The sequence below is a fragment of the Mytilus edulis genome, chromosome 5 (genome assembly GCF_963676685.1).
Source record: "Mytilus edulis chromosome 5, xbMytEdul2.2, whole genome shotgun sequence".
Classification (NCBI taxonomy): Eukaryota; Metazoa; Mollusca; class Bivalvia; order Mytilida; family Mytilidae; genus Mytilus; species Mytilus edulis.
In genome coordinates, this window is record NC_092348.1 from 28,746,863 (window position 1) to 28,765,466 (window position 18,604).

At 31.4% G+C, this 18,604-nt stretch overlaps 1 protein-coding gene across 1 annotated transcript in view; it reads left to right on the plus strand.

Annotated features, from left to right (window-relative positions):
• The window catches only part of LOC139523377 (ubiquitin carboxyl-terminal hydrolase 10-like), a 31,812-nt gene extending 17,173 nt beyond the window's left edge, over window positions 1-14,639 (plus strand). Inside the window, exons 7-15 of the mRNA XM_071317346.1 lie at window positions 2,289-2,341; window positions 2,898-3,001; window positions 4,793-4,892; window positions 5,424-5,527; window positions 6,539-6,664; window positions 8,325-8,417; window positions 8,995-9,139; window positions 10,241-10,306; window positions 11,247-14,639. Coding sequence (XP_071173447.1) covers window positions 2,289-2,341; window positions 2,898-3,001; window positions 4,793-4,892; window positions 5,424-5,527; window positions 6,539-6,664; window positions 8,325-8,417; window positions 8,995-9,139; window positions 10,241-10,306; window positions 11,247-11,434 — 979 coding nt within the window. The 3' untranslated portion in view covers window positions 11,435-14,639. The remainder of the gene's footprint in view (window positions 1-2,288; window positions 2,342-2,897; window positions 3,002-4,792; window positions 4,893-5,423; window positions 5,528-6,538; window positions 6,665-8,324; window positions 8,418-8,994; window positions 9,140-10,240; window positions 10,307-11,246) is intronic.
• The last annotated feature ends 3,965 nt before the right edge of the window (window positions 14,640-18,604 follow it).

Below are 18,604 nucleotides of genomic sequence, written 5' to 3' on the forward strand. Positions count from 1 at the left end.
ATTTAGTTACCCTCCCTCCAAGGAGACATTATTCTGACTCAGAGAAAACCCATCTTATATCTCACTCCTGCTGCATGTTATGTGGAGACACCTCAGAAGGAACAAGTGTTAGCATATAATTGTATCTTTTGGCCTGTTGAAGACATTTTCTTGAATCAATTTGTTGTGTGTTATAATGATGACCACTTTAGGCTAGAGTTTCAGACAAACAGGTTCACCACTTGTTTGAATGAGGTTTACTACCATTCTGAATAACATACCATATATTTAGTTACCCTCCCTCCAAGGAGACATTATTCTGACTTTGAGAAAACCCATCTTATATCTCACTCCTGCTGCAAGTTATGTGGAGACGTTAGAAGGAACAAGTGTAAACATATAATTGTATCTTTTCGGCCTGTTGAAGACATTTTCTTAAATAGCAACAAGTACACACCCGTGATATCGCGGGTCCGTGACTGAATTAAAGTATATAACTATGCCTGAGCCTTATTGTAGTAATTGGTATTGTCATTTGATAAGTCATGTCGATTATAAGATACACAGTTTTCTCTGCTTTCAAATCTTTCTGTTTGAACCCGTCGACCTGGAACTTATCAGTTATTGGAAATATTAATTATTTGGAAAACAAAAGGTCCTGGCTATCCAGGAATGGAGTATTTTTTAATCAACAGTGCTCATTGTCCTATATTAGTTATCTTAGAAAGTCTTGCTGATTGCTGAATAAAACTACAATAGGGAACAATTTGACAATGATTGAATTTAGTAGTGTCAGTCCTTTGATTATGACCCGTGTATATAGCAAAATCCTAAATACACCGTTTGGTGGTGCGCCTGTCAAATGCGGAACGTACAGATAAGGTAATAGCTGAATATACTATTTGTATCGGTATCGGATTCGACCCGGAACTTGTTAATTATTGGCAATATTAATTATGCTGAAAACAAAAGGGTCTGGAGTGGTGTAATTTTTAATCTACACCATTGTCCTATATTAGTTATATATAGAGTTGAATTCTTTGATTTGTCGTTTTTACCCGATGACGGCTGACAAATTGGACCTCGTAATTTTAGTATTATAGATGTTATGTGTTATAATGATGACCACTTTAGGCTAGAGTTTCAGACAAACAGGTTCACCACTTGTTTGAATGAGGTTTACTACCATTCTGAATAACATACCATATATTTAGTTACCCTTCCTCCAAGGAGACATTATTCATTATTCTGACTTTGAGAAAACCCATCTTATATCTCACTCCTGCTGCATGTTATCCGGAGAAGCCTCAGAAGGAACCAAGTGTAAACATCAAAATTAAATTGTATCTTTTGGCCTGTTGAAGACATTTTCTTGAATAGCAATGTTATGTGTTATAATGATGACCACTTTAGGCTAGAGTTTCAGACAAACAGGTTCACCACTTGTTTGAATGAGGTTTAATACCATTCTGAATAATACATTATAAATAAGTCTACACAGAAATGTCGATTTCAATAGTGAAACAATACTTTATATTATATTATATTGCTGAAGATGACATTTTTTTTTTGTGCTGCTGTATCGTTAAATCATTATTCCCCCACTGTAGCAGATGGGACATTAAGTTTTACCTTTGTCTGTCCATCTGTATGTCCAAAAATTTCTGTTCTCCTTTCAGTCGGAAACCAGGTTTTTAGAGTTATACCTCTTTACCAAAGGAAACATTGGGGGAAAATTTTTGTTCTGTTCTCTTAGGTTTGATTGTTGCAACCAATTTTTATGAAACTTATACACAATGCTCATTACCATAGAACATAGATCAAGTACAAATTTGGATAGTGTTACTTTTACTGTTCTAGAGTTATAAAAATTGACAAATTGATGAATTTTTCGTTTCCGTTCTTACTTTATTGCCTTGACCAAATGTTGTGAAAATTAGACACCATGATAATTACCACAAAACACAGATCAAGTTTGAGTTTTGGTGGCGTCATTTTTACCATTCTAGAGAAATGGCCATTACAATTGAAAAAAATTGCTAGATTTTTCGTTTCTGTTCTCTAACTTTAGTTTACCTCAACTAAATGTTTTGAAACATATACACAATGCTTATAACCAAAAAAAAAATGATCAAGTATGATTTTGGGTAGCGTCACTTTTACAGTTCTAGAATTAGGTCCCTTAGTAATGTTATATGCTAGCGGGGTATCATCTATGTCATTCCTCATTTATTTCCAAATGCAATATTTCAACAACAAAAAAATATCAATACCTTTAAAAACAAGTGATGTTTTTTTGTTTTTTTTAGGATACAGTTTGTTGGAGAGTTTACACCTTGTGCAAGAGCAACAACAGACAAATGTAAGATTTTATAATTGCATGCATACACTGTATTGTTATTTATCTGCCATTACTGGACATCTCAAGGGTAACAGTTAATGTCAGATGCCAGAAAGAAAAAGTTATTGATGTATGAAGTCAATAGTTCAAGTGTCAAGTGTTGCATATTCCTATATAGCAATAATTTTATTCTTGGCTAGTCAAGAATAAATAAGACATATGCTTTATTGATATGTTCCTTTAGGTCTGTTGATCCTTATATATAAATGAAAAAAAGGAATAAAAAAAAATATATTTGAAGAAATTAAACTTATAAATATTTACAGGGATCTCAAATATTTATAGGTCTTGGATTAAGAGAGACAATCAATTGCATTATATACACATGTATTACTTTTCAGCAAAATTTAGATAGAAAGATAAAATTTAAATACATTTGTACAGTTAAATACAAAAAAGTTTAACAAGTCTGACAAGTGCTTTTATTGATTTACACAATTAGCATCCCCCTTTTCAATTGAGATTAAGGTTTTACTCATAATTGAAACAAAGCTTATTAATGATTATTTATTTGCAGTCAAGGGTAAAAAACAACCACCAGAATTGCCACCAGGACAAATGTTTGAACCCACTAATGTTTACAAAATGCTACAGGTGCTTCAAGATACAGCAACATTTAAGGTTTGTCCAATTATAATTCAACATATGATCATGTGACAAGAAATGCACTCACTGGCACAATTTATTCAAGACATGGCAAAAGTATTTTTCCTTGGTACAAATTTTGCTAAAAAAAATATATGTATAGCAAAACTTCAAATGCAGTTTAGCTTTTAAAATTATTTGTTGGTTAGATTAAGCACAGTTCTGTTACCCACACCTAAAGCAATAGGCTGATTTACTCTGTCCTTTTGTCTGTTTATCTGTCCTACATAAACACATTTCTGTAGCATTTTCTCTATAACTACAAATCCGAACTTACTATTATCAGTTTTATATTGATTGTATTATGTGATACATTATAAGATCACGCTTGTTGACTCAAGGATTTCACACACCTGCATATTCTACACAACAACCAGATTTCATACAAAGCTCTCAGAATTTTCTAAAAAATAATTTGTAAGGGTTCCACGGAACCCGGTGTCTCGCCTACTTTTGCTGTAAATCGCATGCTCAACAAATTGAGGAAAAAAATCAATAAAAATATTCCTCTTGATACTATCTTTTGATTGTAAGAAGCTTCTGTCCAAGTTTGGTAAAAATCCAGGATAGTTTTTGAATCTAATAAATGTTTTAAAAACTTTAACTGCAGACTGTATGTAATGTTAACTGGAAGAAAATCTAAGTCCATTTATAAGTAAAATACGTAAAAAATGGATTTATTTTTATGCCCCACCTACGATAGTAGAGGGGCATTATGTTTTCTGGTCTTTGGCTCCATTCGACCGTCTGTGCGTCCGTCCGTTCAGGTTAAAGTTTTTGGTCAAGGTAGTTTTTGATGAAGCTGAAGTCCAATCAACTTGAAACTTACTAGACTTGTTGCTTATGATATGATCTTTTTAATTTTAAAGCCAAATTAGACTTTTGACCACAATTTCACGGTCCACTGAACATAGAAAATGAAAGTGGGAGTTTCAGGTCAAAGTTTTTGGTCAAGGTAGTTTTTGGTGAAGCTGAAGTCCAATCAACTTGAAACTTAGTAAACTTGTTGCTTATGGTATAATCTTTTTAATTTTGAAGCCAAATTAGACTTTTGACCCCAATTTCACGGTCCACTAAACATAGAAAATGAAAGTGGGAGTTTCAGGTTAAAGTTTTTGGTCAAGTTAGTTTTTGATAAAATTGAAGTCCAATCAACTTGAAACTTAGTACATATGTTCCCTATAGTATAATCTTTCTAATTTTAATACCAAATTAGATTATTACCCAATTTCACGGTCCATAGAACATGGATAAGGATAGTGCGAGTGGGGCATCCGCGTACTTTGGACACATTCTTGTTTTACAAAATTTACTTCTGGATACTATCTTATGATCATAAACAAGCTTCTGTCCAAGTTTGGTACAAACCAAGGATAGTTTAAGAAAGTTGTTAAGATTTTAAAAACTTTAACCACAGACTGAATGTAATGTTTCCCTGCAGAAAAACTAAGTCCATTTCAAAGTAAAATACGGAAAAATGGAATTTTATTTTTACAAAATTTACTTCTGGATACTATCTTATGAGCATAAACAAGCTTCTTTCCAAGCTTGGTAGAAATCCAGTATAGTTTAAGAAAGTTATTAAAATTTCAAAAACTTTAACCACAGAGTGAATATTTGTGGATGCCGCCGCCTAGGAATGTAGGATCGCTTAGTCTAGCTTTTTCGACTAAAGTCTAAGGCTCGACAAAAATCATGATCAGGAAAAAACACATGATAAATGAGATATTTAGAATTCTAAAACATCATTTTCCATTTTTGTAACAGTTAGGTAGACAAGAAGATGCCGAGGAATTCCTGAGCTGTATACTTGATGGGATGCATGAAGAAATGGTGGCATGTATGAGAGTACACAAAGGGGAAACAGGTAAAGGTTATCTCAAGTCAGAATCTGTGCAAAGACTTTTGTAACCTTAAGATAGACTGGTTTTACTGTTCATCTGTGCAAAAAGCTTGAAGACCATTATATAGGCTCTTTGATAAAGCAATGTTTGTTTGTTTTGTAGTTGGTAATTGTTTGTCTGTTGCTTGTTTAATGTCCAATAGCAAAGGTTTCATGCATAATCAGCACTAGTGCAAATTAAAGATACACATTAAACAAGTTCTACAATGTTAGTGGACTGTTATGATGGATAAGAACAGAATTGTGTCTTGCAACAGGCCACTCTAAAAGAGTTAAAGTTGTTGCAAGGGTTGTGTACCATATACTTACCCTAAAAGATGTGTTTATTGTTCCCATTTCAACCAGACATACATAACAAAAATTTTATGCATCCTTCGCAGCCAAACAGACAACCAACTCTAATGATGACCTTTATTTTATAAGCCCAGTCAAGTTTTAAGGTTATTGTAAATAAAATCTGCTTTTATAATAATGAATTGACCTTGAATTTGACAGAGTATGAAGCTAATGGTGTAATAGATAACAGTGGTGATGAAGATGTTGATCCTGATTCATGGGAACAGGTCGGACCTAAAAAGAAAAGTGTACTAACAAGAAAGGTAACATTTTAATTGTTTGTTTATACTCCGTAGTAAGTGAATCCAGTTGTTTAGTTTGATGTTGTAGTCCCATATCTTTGCAAATACTGTGAAAGTACTTTAATTCGTGGGTATCAATTTTCGTGGTTTGAGTATTATTAACATGTTCGTGGGTTTTTGAATTCGTGGATTTTAGTTTTCTAATATAAAAAAAATAATTGAAAAATTAAAGCCTTTAGAAACGAAGGTTACAAATAGTCTTGATTGAAGGAAATTGCAAAGTAAACATTGACCGTGTAAATCGTAGTGATAACACTAATTAACCTATGATAAAGTGATCAACAGATTAAAGACCATCAAAGGTGTTGATTAGGCCATAAACATGTCACCTAAAGAAAACAGTAACATAAATAAATGGTTTAAACGTATCTTGAATTGTCAAATAATTCTTATCAAAATCAAGCCCAGCTTGAAATTATTATTTCCCACATGTAGGAGAACTATGAGGATATAAAATGAACACTTTATCATACTAGCATATCAATACCGGAAATCTGACTTTCGTCGATCAACAATATGTTTTATGAGAATAAAAAGATTAAAAGTTGTACAGTTTAGGTTATTAAAGATTAAATGGGTATAATTCTGCATGCGGTTGTAGTTCTGTGACTGCTATTAATGTATTCTCAGATTTGGCGTTATTCAATATATTCTCTAGATCATATCAGTGGTCAAACCTACCGATGGGGATCTTTCCATGTCTTGATTTGGACAATGGTTGTTTTATTTCGTTGGACACTTAAATTCGTGGATAAAGTCATCCACGAAAACCACGAAAATTGGTACCCCACGAATAAAAGTACTTTCACAGTAAGGTATATCTTTTAATCTGCATCTCTTGCACTAATGACAGAGTTTCACTGAAATTTTAAGAAAACTTCAATACACCATGTCATGTGATATTTGTCTAATTGGTAATCATACTACTTCTCTTGATCTTACTAGTTAGTTTTGCATATTTTGCTGTTACAGAATGATTTTGAAGTGAGTCCTCTAGCAGATATCTTTGTTGGATACATTAGATCAGCAGTATTCAAAACAACATCAAAAGATTCAGCAACTGTGGAACCATTCTTCACACTTAAATTGGACATTCAGGTAATTTTGATCCTTAATAAAGCTTATTACTATATATTGGCCATTATTGGACATCCCAGTTTTTTGACCTCACAAGAAAATATCTGCCTCCTCAAAGGAAATGTCAGTCCAAATATCACAAATTCTTGAATCTAGTATTGTAGATTCCAAAATAGTGACCGGATTTATTGGTTAGGTTTAAGTTATTTTATCTTTGAAAAATGACTGAATTAGTAAAATACATCAAGTAATTTTGATAAAAGCCAGTTATGGTGCATTTATTGCATTTTGTGTTTATTTTGACATGGTCTCATTGATTAGATTGAAAAATAATAAGGTTCTTCTAAGCAATGACAACATGGTAGTAATATCAGTCTCTCCAGTTTAGCTGAAATTTCCCTTAAAAAAAAACTCAGTTCTATAAAATTTTCTATAAAATTTGGTTCTTTTATATTGTCAAATTTCAAGTTTTTATTTTAAAAAAAACCTTTATAATAATATCTGTTAAATTCCAGAGGAAACATTTTGTCCATGAGGGATATATAATTGTTTTGTTCCAGACCATATGAGTATTTGGACCGTATGCGTAATTTTTGAAAATACTCATATGGTCGGACTAATATTTAGGAGTTGGTCAAGTTTATAAGATACAAATGCATATTACAGATCAACATTACTTAACTCTCAAATTAATATAAAAAAGTTCAATTGTAATTGAAATAAAAACTTTATACTCTATTTAAAAAAATCAAGCTAATCAACTCTGTTAATCTCTTGTATTTAGCATGTCGATCAGACCTTATCTTCTTATAGTTATACATTAATTGAATTATGATCACTGAAATTGAAGATATCTGAATTAAACATAATATGGGAGGACAGTTGTTTTAGAATGTTTAGCAACTTTACAAAAATACAAATGCAAATACAAAGGAACATGCATGAACTGCAAACATGTACATTTTTAAATGTAAAAAAATATTACGTTACTTGTTGCAGTCTGCACCAAAAACTTTTTCAACTTCTAGTCTAAAGACCAATATTCTGACATTTTTCTTATTAGTCCAAACAAAGTTTTGCAAAAACTTACTAGTCTGAATGAAATTTTACTAGTCTGGGGCATCGGACTAGTGGCTAACCGTGCAGACTGTAATGTTGTAGCAAGTGTCACCTTGGGCGAGAGTACCAAAATAGGATTCAGATATACAATTAAACAAATGTTTAATTTCAATTGTTTGTTTGTTCAGTTAAACATCTAATTGTAATAATAAGAATTTGTAAAACTAAAAATAAAGGTTGTGATAAATTGTTTAAATATAATCCATATGATCAAATCACATGTATGGTCATCTCATACTGGACCATACGCGTATACTCATACGATCCAGACTGTACACATACTGTCCAAATACTCATATGATCTGGAACAGTTACATGTATATTTATAAGATATAGCAAAAATTTACCTTACATTGTGACATTTTTACTTGTGCAACCTGGCTTTTATATTTGAATACATTTGGAATCGTTTTTATTTTTCTTCATTTGTACAACTTTATACCACTTAATGTTTTAAGATTTAAAGTCAAGAATCAATTGCAAAATAAGTATATTTAATAACAGTATATTCTCTAAACCTTTACTGTTTATGCACTAATTGGTTTGCTTATCTGTTTTGTAGTCTGAGAAAGTATGCACTGTACGTGAGGCATTAGAGAGGATGGTCAGTAAAGAATCAGTCAGTGGATTTACATGCTCTAAAACAAATGCAGAGGTAAGTTGTTGCAAAAAGGAGTGGAAACATTGTATACAAAACCCTGCAAATCAAAATAAATGAAACAAGTAAAATAGCAGAGAAAAAGGGCCATCAATAGAGAAAAAAAGAATCAAACAATATCAGAAAAATATAGAAACTGTACTGTTATGAAATATCAAGGCAATTTTTTTTACCAAACTGAAAGCTCAAAATTGATCATTGCTCAGAAAAGGCAGCTTTAATACATAATTTACTGTTTGTTTCATTGACTATTTGTTCTAGTCATAACCAAGAATTAACTTATACTTTATTATTTTTTAAATGGAAACCGTTTCAGTTCTTGGTTCAATTTATTCAAACTTTTCCAATATTTTGAACAACTGATCAAATAAATAGACAAAGCAGCCACAATTTTCTTTACAAGGAGTCCATTCATTTAATTGATAGATTTACAATATGATTCAAGTTTATTTGAAAAAATAAGATCACTCATTTGGATGCATCCTTCTCCTTACTTCCAATAGCATTAACAAATAAAAACAGAAAATATAGGTGTTCATATCATCTAATCTTAATTGGTATATGTTTATTTCAGATGGAAATAACAAAAAAACTTACAATAGAACAGTTACCTCCTGTTCTGATCTTACATTTGAAATGTTTTGTTTATGACAAAGATGGTGGAAGTCAGAAACTTCTTAAAGATGTTAACTTTACTATTGATCTTGAAATCACAAAAGGTTTGTTTTATTTGGAGGGGACATTTAAACCATATAGTAATTTATTTTTTTAAGTACATTATTATGCCTCTCCTGTAGCGGAGGGGCATTAAGATTTACCCTTGTCTGTACGTACATATGTTCCAAAATTGGTTTCCGTTCTCTAACTTGAGTTTGCCTCAAATGTTATGAAACTTATACACAGTGCTTATTACCACAAAACACAGATAAAGTTTGATTTTTTATAGTGTCACTCTAACCGTTCTAGAGTTATGCCCTTTAAAACTGGAAAAATTGCAAAAAGTTTTAGTTTCCATTCTCTAATATAAGTTTGCCCCAACTTAACATTATGAAACCCATACACATTACTTATTACCACTAAACTCAGAACATGTACACATTTTGGTAGTGTCACTTTTATCGTTCTTGAGTTATGTTGCTTTAAATATGATGTTTAATGCAAGCAGGGGGAGGTCATCATCTGTGTCCATGGGGACACATTCTCCATTTATTTTTTCTCTGCAGTAGATATTTATCGTCCAATTAAAAAAAGTGGAAAGGGTGTTAACAAATGTACTCAACTTTATGATTATCACAAATATTAGTGTCCACACTCACTTATATTTCAGTAACATATCCTTAATGATCTTCTTAGTCCTAATTTGGTGTAGTAACTTGTAACTGAACATATCACAAAATGTCCCAATTTTATAGTATTTTTGGTTCCATACATGCAGAACTTTAACAAATGGGTATTACACTCACATACACTAGCTTAAACAAGTTACATTGCAATAACTTGCATTTTTGTGTTCCATTCCTAAAACAATACAAAATTCATTTCAAGTAATCGTTAAAAAAACAGCATTAATTAGAGCAACCAGTGGTTAATAAAAACCTTCTAAGGCTTGTATAATAATTTAAAACAGCTTGCCCCTTATCTCCATGGACAAATGTTTGCTAAATTTATACTTTGAATAAAAATTTAATTTCAATATAATGTAAAATTTTCATGTATGGATCTCCAATGTCCCATACAATAAATATTTTATAATTGCTGTAGAGAAATTGACAAACTTTTGGCATACTTGTATACATATGTATTTATATATTTTTTTACAGATTTACTTTCTCCCAGTGTGAAAAACAAGTACCCTAACTATTACAGACAATATAAATTATTTGCAGGTAATTTATACAACAATCTTAAGAACTTTTCAGAGTATGAATTCACATAAGAATAAGACAAAAAATAAAAATATTACTATTTTGATTTCAACCATTTACATTGTGGAATATCAAAATAATGATTTGATATTAGAAGCCAGTTTGATTCAATTTTGTAGAAAAAGATCAAAAATGTTTAGATAAATATTGTCTTGCAAGACACATCACCAGTCATATGATCACAATCATTCTAGCAATTTTCAATCAATATAAAAAAAGATGTGGTATGAGACAACTCCCCACCAGAAACCAAATGACCTAGAAGTTTACATCTAATAGGTCACAGTGTGACCTTCAACGATGAGCAAAACCTTTACAGCATAGTCAACTATAAAAGGCTGCAAAATAACATACATAAAACAATTCAAATGAGAAAACTAATGGCCTGATTTATGTTAAAAAAAACCAATGAACTAAATTCAAATATGTTATACAGCAACAAACGACAAGCACTGACTTGTTTATACAATAATAATAGATGTACATGTATAAACATTAATGTCACTTAATTTGAGCGTCACTGGTGAGTCTTAAAGACTTATTTAGACGAAACAAGCGTCTGGCATATACTGGGGATTTATTTATTTTCGTGGATTGATAAAAAAATTGCATGTTTGTGGATATTTAATTTCTTGGTTTTGCCTAAACCTGCATACAAGCCTATAGAAAATTTATTCGTTGATTTATTTTCGTGGTTCACCTCCACCCACAAAATCCACAAAAATTAGTATCCAACAAATAATAATGGATCCACAGTATACAAAATTTCAATCCTGGTATCTACGATGAGTTTATTTAATACAGTAGAACATACAAATTTTCAATCCTGGTATCTGCGATGAGTTTATTTAATACAGTAGAACACTGTTTAAGTACCTGACAATTAATTTGTTTTTTCCAGTTGTATATCACCATGGTAAGAAGGCTACTGGAGGACATTATACCACAGCAGTGTTCCATCCTGCTATCAATAGATGGGTGATCTTTGATGATAGCAATGTTAAAATTGTTCCAGTAACAACAGTCTTACAGTTCACTGCCCCTCGTGTTCCATACCTCTTATACTACAGACGGCTTGATTCACATTAAAATTACCTCCATCATAAAGAACAGACTAATGTTATCTTCAATATAAGTTTGCCTGCATTTTGTAGACCTTCAATTTTGTGAAGTTACAAAGATATATTTTTCTTAAATGGAAAAATTGTTTCAAATTATGCAGTCATAACAATTTTAGCCTATGGCTATACTAATATACATAAGTCAATTTAAAATGAAAATATGTAAAATTTTGATCACAAATTTGTCTACTTGTATAGAATTGACTTAAAAATGTTGATTTGTGTTGAAGTCTTTGTTGAGTTATTTAATTGTTGCTGTTTGTATTGTATATATGATATATATATAGTGTTGATTATATTTTTGTATGATTATTGTGTTAAAAAAAGATCTTCATTATTTTTTGTAAGCATTTAATTTCCTTCCTTAAAAAGGTTGTACAGAAAAATGGTTTTATTTTACACTTCATGTAATTCTTGAAAATAATCCTGTTTTTCAAATTCACATACTGATAAAATATTAATTGGAATGAATTGGTTAAAGTAAGTTTGAAGAAATGCCAAATTAGAGTTTTTAACCCAATTTCATGGTCCACTGAACATAGAAGATGATAGTACAAATGGGGCATTCATGTACTATGGACACATTCTTATTTTTATTGTTCCGTGATTAAGAAGCGTGATATATTTGAAAGTTTCATTGAAATGATATTATAAATAATGAACATGCACAACTATCTAAAGGTAGGAAAAAGTTGATTACTCAAAAAAAAACATCATATTTGTCCCTAGATTTTATTTTTTTTACTGGTCCTGAAAGCTTGTATTAGTCATGCAGATAAGATGAAATACCCTTTTGACATCTTAGAGCTTTTTTCTTGGTTATTCACTAAGTAGTAATTAGGATACTGTAAGAATCACATATTTGTGTTATTGGTTTGATTTTGCTATTTGAAATGTATAATAGTTTGTGGTTTGCATGTGATAGTCCTTAAGATTCATTTTCATTTTTTGAGATGGTGTTTAATTGTTGACTGATTCTTTGAATTGTGTACTTCAACGTAATTATCTATTAAATCATATATGTTTTAGTTCAACATTTTAGAAAGAAATTAGCAAATTTCAAGTAGATAGCAGTCTGTCCATTAAAAGGGATGACAGTTTTATGGAGTTTAAATTTTGCTTATTGTAGTTAATATATTTCTTTTTCTCCTTATCTCTTTTATTTATGTTTTGTACATTAAGTGCTATTTATGTGTGTTATGAAGAATTTCAACTGTTTCATTATTTTTGTATAATCTTTAAAAGAAAACAAATTCTTTTTGAAATATTTCTTGAAATTAATATTTGTTTGTTTTATCAATTTAAATTAAAAATATGCTTGCTTTGCATAAAAACATGCTAGCCATTGGTACATGTGCTTACCTGAAAAGCCTGTAGAATTTGTTTGAATCATGAATGTATATTAAATGCATAAAATGAATGAAGTCAAACAGTTTTGTAAGATAATCATTTCATAATCAACCACATGGTCACTAAAGTGCTATGAGGATCCAAGTATAAAAGTAGCTTCACAGCTTCTGAAACCGGTTTAATATGTCAAATTGATTAAATATTTTTCACTATCATGCTATTTGATACGACAAAAAGGTTACATGTTACAATGAATGTGCAGTTTGAAAGTGTTTTAAGTATCTGAGCTAATTTGACTATCGATCGATGGCCTACTTTTGTAATTTACAAGCTATAGATTTACTTTTACACTTGAATCCTAACGAAAGATGGGGAAAATAAACATTTGTAAATATTCCATTTTCAAAATAAATCTAGGGTTTTCTAATTGCAATAAGCAGATACTGTTTTGAATTTTGTTCTGTATTATATGTTACAGGATGTTGTGAGAATGTCTGTGGAAGCAGAGCTTGTTATGGTTGGTCTTGGTCTTTATAATTCTTTTCTGGTCAAATACAGGAACAAATAACTCTGCTCTCTTCTTGTACTTTATAAACAAATTCTGTGTTTTAGTCATATTTTTATGTGAAAATTAATTTAGTCCTTTAGGGATATAAATAGTTTTACTGGATCAGGACTTTAACAATGTTCTATACAAATTATTATATAGGGCTATACAATCTCCAAAATATCACCTACTGTGAAAGTACTTTAATTCGTGGGTATCAATTTTCGTGGTTTGAGCAACATTTACATGTTTTTTGGGTTTTTGAATTCGTGGGTTTTAGTTTTCTAAAAAAAATAAAAAATAAAAAATTGAAGCCATTAGAAACGAAGGTTACAAATTGTCTGGATTGAAGGAAATTGCAAGGTAAACATTGCCAGTGAGTGATCACACTAATTAACACGAGATAGAGTGTGATCATCAAATTAAAGACCATAAACATGTCGCCTAAAGAAAAAAGTTACATAAACATCGTATTAGCGTATCTTAAATTGTAAAATAAATCTTATCAAAAGCATCCCCATCATTAAATTATTATTTCCAATCTGTACCAGAATTATGACGACATAAAATGAACACTTTATCATAGCATATCAATACCAGAAAATCTGACTTTCATCAATCAAAAATATATGTTTATGAGAATTAAAAGATCAAGAGTTGTACAGTAGAGGTTTTTGCAGATTAAATGAGTGTAATCCTGCCTACAGTTGTAATTCATAGTGCTTTTCGCTTTTCCCCTGTGACTACTATTATAGTATTCTCAGATTTGGTGATATTCAATATATTCTCTAGATCATATCAGTAGTCAAATTACATGAAGATCTTTCCATGTCTTGATTTGGACAATGGTAGTTTTATTTCGTTGGACACTTAAATTCGAGGATAAGGTCATCCACGAAAGTTCCCCATGAATAAAAGTACTTTCAAAGTATTACTAGGGGAAAAAAGGAAAAAGTTGGATATTCATTTTTGTTGTAGAATTTTTAGAAAATGTGATTACTTGTAAATTTCTATCAATATTCTATATAATTATCTCCCCTGAATATCAAAATTTGTTTCATGTTTTCAGATCACATGACATTTTGTTACTTTGTGAATATTAGACACTTCAAGCATTTGTATTTCCAAGGAAATAATTAGCCTTCTGCAAAGGAGATAAAATTGTTTTGTTTCATCTGTTATGGTATGAGAAACAGATAAGAATTATGAAGCTGGATAGTACCAGTGTGATGTGCATATATCTTATAATTATTAATAATAAAATGCATTGAATTCATCTTGTTTTTATGAATCTTACTTGTGTGCAAATTTTTCTTAGTTACTAGTCCCCTACGGACGAAGTCGAAGGGGACTTGAGGTTGGCACATGTCGTCTGTATATCTATCCATCCGTCAGTCCGGGAAATCAGTTTTCCACACTTCTTTGAAGATATTGATTTGATAATTGGTATATAGTTTTATCATGACAGGTTACAGTTCAAGTTTGATTTTGTGTGGAGTTAGTGTCCTTGGACTTGGAAAGTTCACTCAAATAATCAGTTTTCCACATTTTTTCGTCAAGCTTGAAATTATTGACTTGATATTTGTCATATAGATTCCACCATTACAAGTTATAGATCAAGTTAGCATTTTGTATCAAAACAATTAGTTTTTAACCGGTAGGTCATTATGTATTGCCATCAAATACACATAGAATGCTTGTTTTTTATACAACCGCAATAAAATTTGCATTATACAGGGTATTATTTAAACTTGAAATCATTTTCAATTATAGAATTTGCATAATTTCTTTTGCTTGAAATTTTTGATAAGTTCCATGTTTATTCTTTATTATATAGTTTCGAGTGGCGCAGAACACATTCCATACAATGTATTTTGGGGATACGATTGCTTTTAAGCAATCTGTAGACTTATACCATTGACTCAGGGCCATGCCCTCACGTCAACCGTTTTATTCTAAACATCAAGGAACATCTCAGATTCTTGAGATTGTCTTGCTTTAAATGGTATAAAAAACAAAAGGATTGAATTTAAACAACTGCCCTATAATGTTCTTCTCATAATCTTCATGTTTCGATATTTCCCTTGACTTGTATGCTTGTTTATAACAACACAGAAAATCGGAATTAAGCAGTATTTATATTTAGTGTTTTTATAAATTAAGAAACACGTCGGAGGGAATTCCCCAGTTTTGATAACATGGGAGAGTTCTCTGAATTCCGATCGATAAATCTATTTCTGTCATATAAGAACTGAAGTGGGGTTTTCTTATATGTCACGTTATGAAACTGATATTTGATATTGTACCTCCATAAAGAAATGGAGGTCGTTTAATTAACATTTAATATACGTCATTGCTACAAATCACAAGTCTAGGGTTTGTTTAGGTAAGTATGTGCTTGCGTATAGTTTTCTTGACTTGAAGGGGAATCAGATTGAATGGTTGCTCTGGATTCCCGATTCCATTAATTAATTTGAAATCACGAGATCCTTTCTATGTCTGTCTGCTATTGAGGGTTATTGTTGTTGCATAATTTTCATATGCATCATTTAAGTTAAGATAAAAGTAGTCCACAACATAAAGGTGTAACTAGAACACCCTTCAGCCAAAATGGAGTCTTCCATATTATAGCTTCGAGTTGTCTCCCTTTCGCAAGTAACTTTCGTCAAATGACAATACGTCGAGAAAAAATAACTCGTTCTGTCGATAGACGTCATATTATATTAAAAACGATCGCAATTTAAACAGGGGAATGTGTACGAAAAGGAGTCATGCCCACTGACCCAAAGGAAATTAAATATTTAAAGAGTTGGTAATGAAGTTCTACCTAGAATTCACGTAGGAAAATAGGTGTTGAGGTGTGAAGTGAAATACCTTCTCTCACTCTCAGTGACTGCTGTGGAAAGTCGACTTGGAATTGATAGTACAAAAATAAAACACAATAAGTACATTGTTCATACACTTGTATCGAGGATTGGCTATTTTTAAAGTTGAATAACAACTGGGATTACGTAAATTACATTTTGCAAATATTTTACATGTGCAGTTGAATCATTTTTGAAAATAATACTAATACATGTATCAATGAAAAACAATGGCAATCGTATCCCTCAGAGCAATCTGCTCTTTGATTTATAGATAGTGTTGTGCACAGCACAGTACATTCTATTGAAAATGTGCTATCTTCTTTTAATAGAAACTGTTGTGTGCAGCACAAAACATTACAATACAGAATAAACCTGGAATTTATTATTCAAATCATATAACCAATTCTTTGACTACAGTTATTCTGTGTCAGAAACCCATTATGTGTCAAATATTTAATTACAATCCAAATTCAGACCTGTATCAAGCTCGAATATTGTGTCCATTTTTTCCCCAACTGTTCATGGTTGGACCTCTGCAGTGGTATCCAGCTGGGCAAGGCAATTTATTCATAGATTATGTTGTTAACTGAACATGCACATGGAGTGGGACCTACTGTTCAAATGACCACTGACCAGGTGATAACATCTCTCCATGTGACAGCATTATGTTGTTCATAGATGACCTGTTGTCACAGTACTGTTCTGAGATTTCTTTGTCATTGTAAGATGCCAACAACAAGCATCCTGTTGTGTAGCTCAACATGGAAACATGCTAATTGGTTTTCTCTGTAAACATAAATAAATCATAAGTTTGCAATTTGGTCTCCAGATAGAAAGGTATGATCATACAAGGACAGTGCATGTTCACAGGAATCAACTGGCTTAGATTTATCTGAAAGATGGTGGTTGCATATTATTATACAAATAGATAAGAATGGTGTTGGATGTCCAGTGGCAAATAGTACATGTATTCAGAACAAGAACATGTTATTGTAACATGAATCTAAAACCTGCTTTGTACTAAACTGACACTCACCTGGATTTTTGATGTGCTGTTCACAAGATAACTGGTCCGAGTACACAGTTATCGTCCTTTGATTTTCGTTGTCCACGAATATAGTCCTTAGTGTGGACAGTGTGTTACTTGCCAATTTTTGTTATACCCCTTCCAAATTTATTTCTCCATGTTTTATGCCTCATATAGCAAGTTGGGGGGTGAAATGACACTGTAAAAAAAGTTGGGTCATAAATATTAATGCAAAGTAGTGATTAGGTCCAGCTGAAAAAGGTCAAAAATTAGCACTTCGGAAGCTGTCAAAAGATTTCAAGACCCCCTTAACATAAGATTGTTCATATTTTGAGTTAGAGCTGATGAAGTTTTCTATAATTTTGATATAATTTGTCCCAAAAGTAGTACAACACACTGTAAAAATATTATTGAGAAAGCGCAGGTGGGATTTTTTTAATTTTCATTTATTGTCTAAAAGAAATGCACTACGAAATAACTGTGTACTCGGACCTAAGAGGTGAAATCAGGAAATATAGAATCTGTACTTTGGCAACTTCCCTGAATGATTTGATGGTGCCAATTTGTCAAATAGCATAAAACTAAAGGATTTAAACTTTTATTTGATAGAATTTCTGCAAAAATGACCAATTTTGGCATTATATGGTCAAAATAAGCATTTCATAGCTTTTTCAATTTTGATGCATAAGTGGCATTCTGACTTTCTATCTGACATGTTTTCATGTGTCAATTTTTGTGTTTCTATGCTTTAATCCAGTTTTATCACTCATTTGTGAACTCTGAATCTACAGAAAAGAAGATTATCTCAGAAAATATGAGCAAAATGTGTTGTATAAATGACCCTCGTCTAACGCCCTGTTTGGATCAAGTTAAATGTGAGGAGCATGGCACATAAAAGTTGAAGTCCATAATAAATATCTCACTAAATTTGTATAAAAAGCACTTAACTATGTCTTTTGTACCTGTTTCATTTCAAACAATATCTTTCTTTACTTCTGTAGGATAGCATGTGGTTCAAATATAAGCCTGTTGAGACTAAAATTGCATGCAAGTTTTTCACTAAAAAGTGAAAAATCTTTGTATAAGACCATACTGTCTGCTAAAAAAGTTGAATGTAAGAGCCTTTTTGTGCTCAGATTTATTGTATCATGTCACCTGAGTATAGAAATGATAGAAAAGACACAAATTTTTATTTCCTATAGCTTCAATATGCATTTTTAAATGTAAATATGTGCTATGGCCTAAATTGACCCTAAATTATTTTTAGTCTTACTTGGCCTAAGACCCTTTTAAACTAATATGATATGTTATTTGTAAGTTTTCTTTCCATTTAAAGTACATTAAATA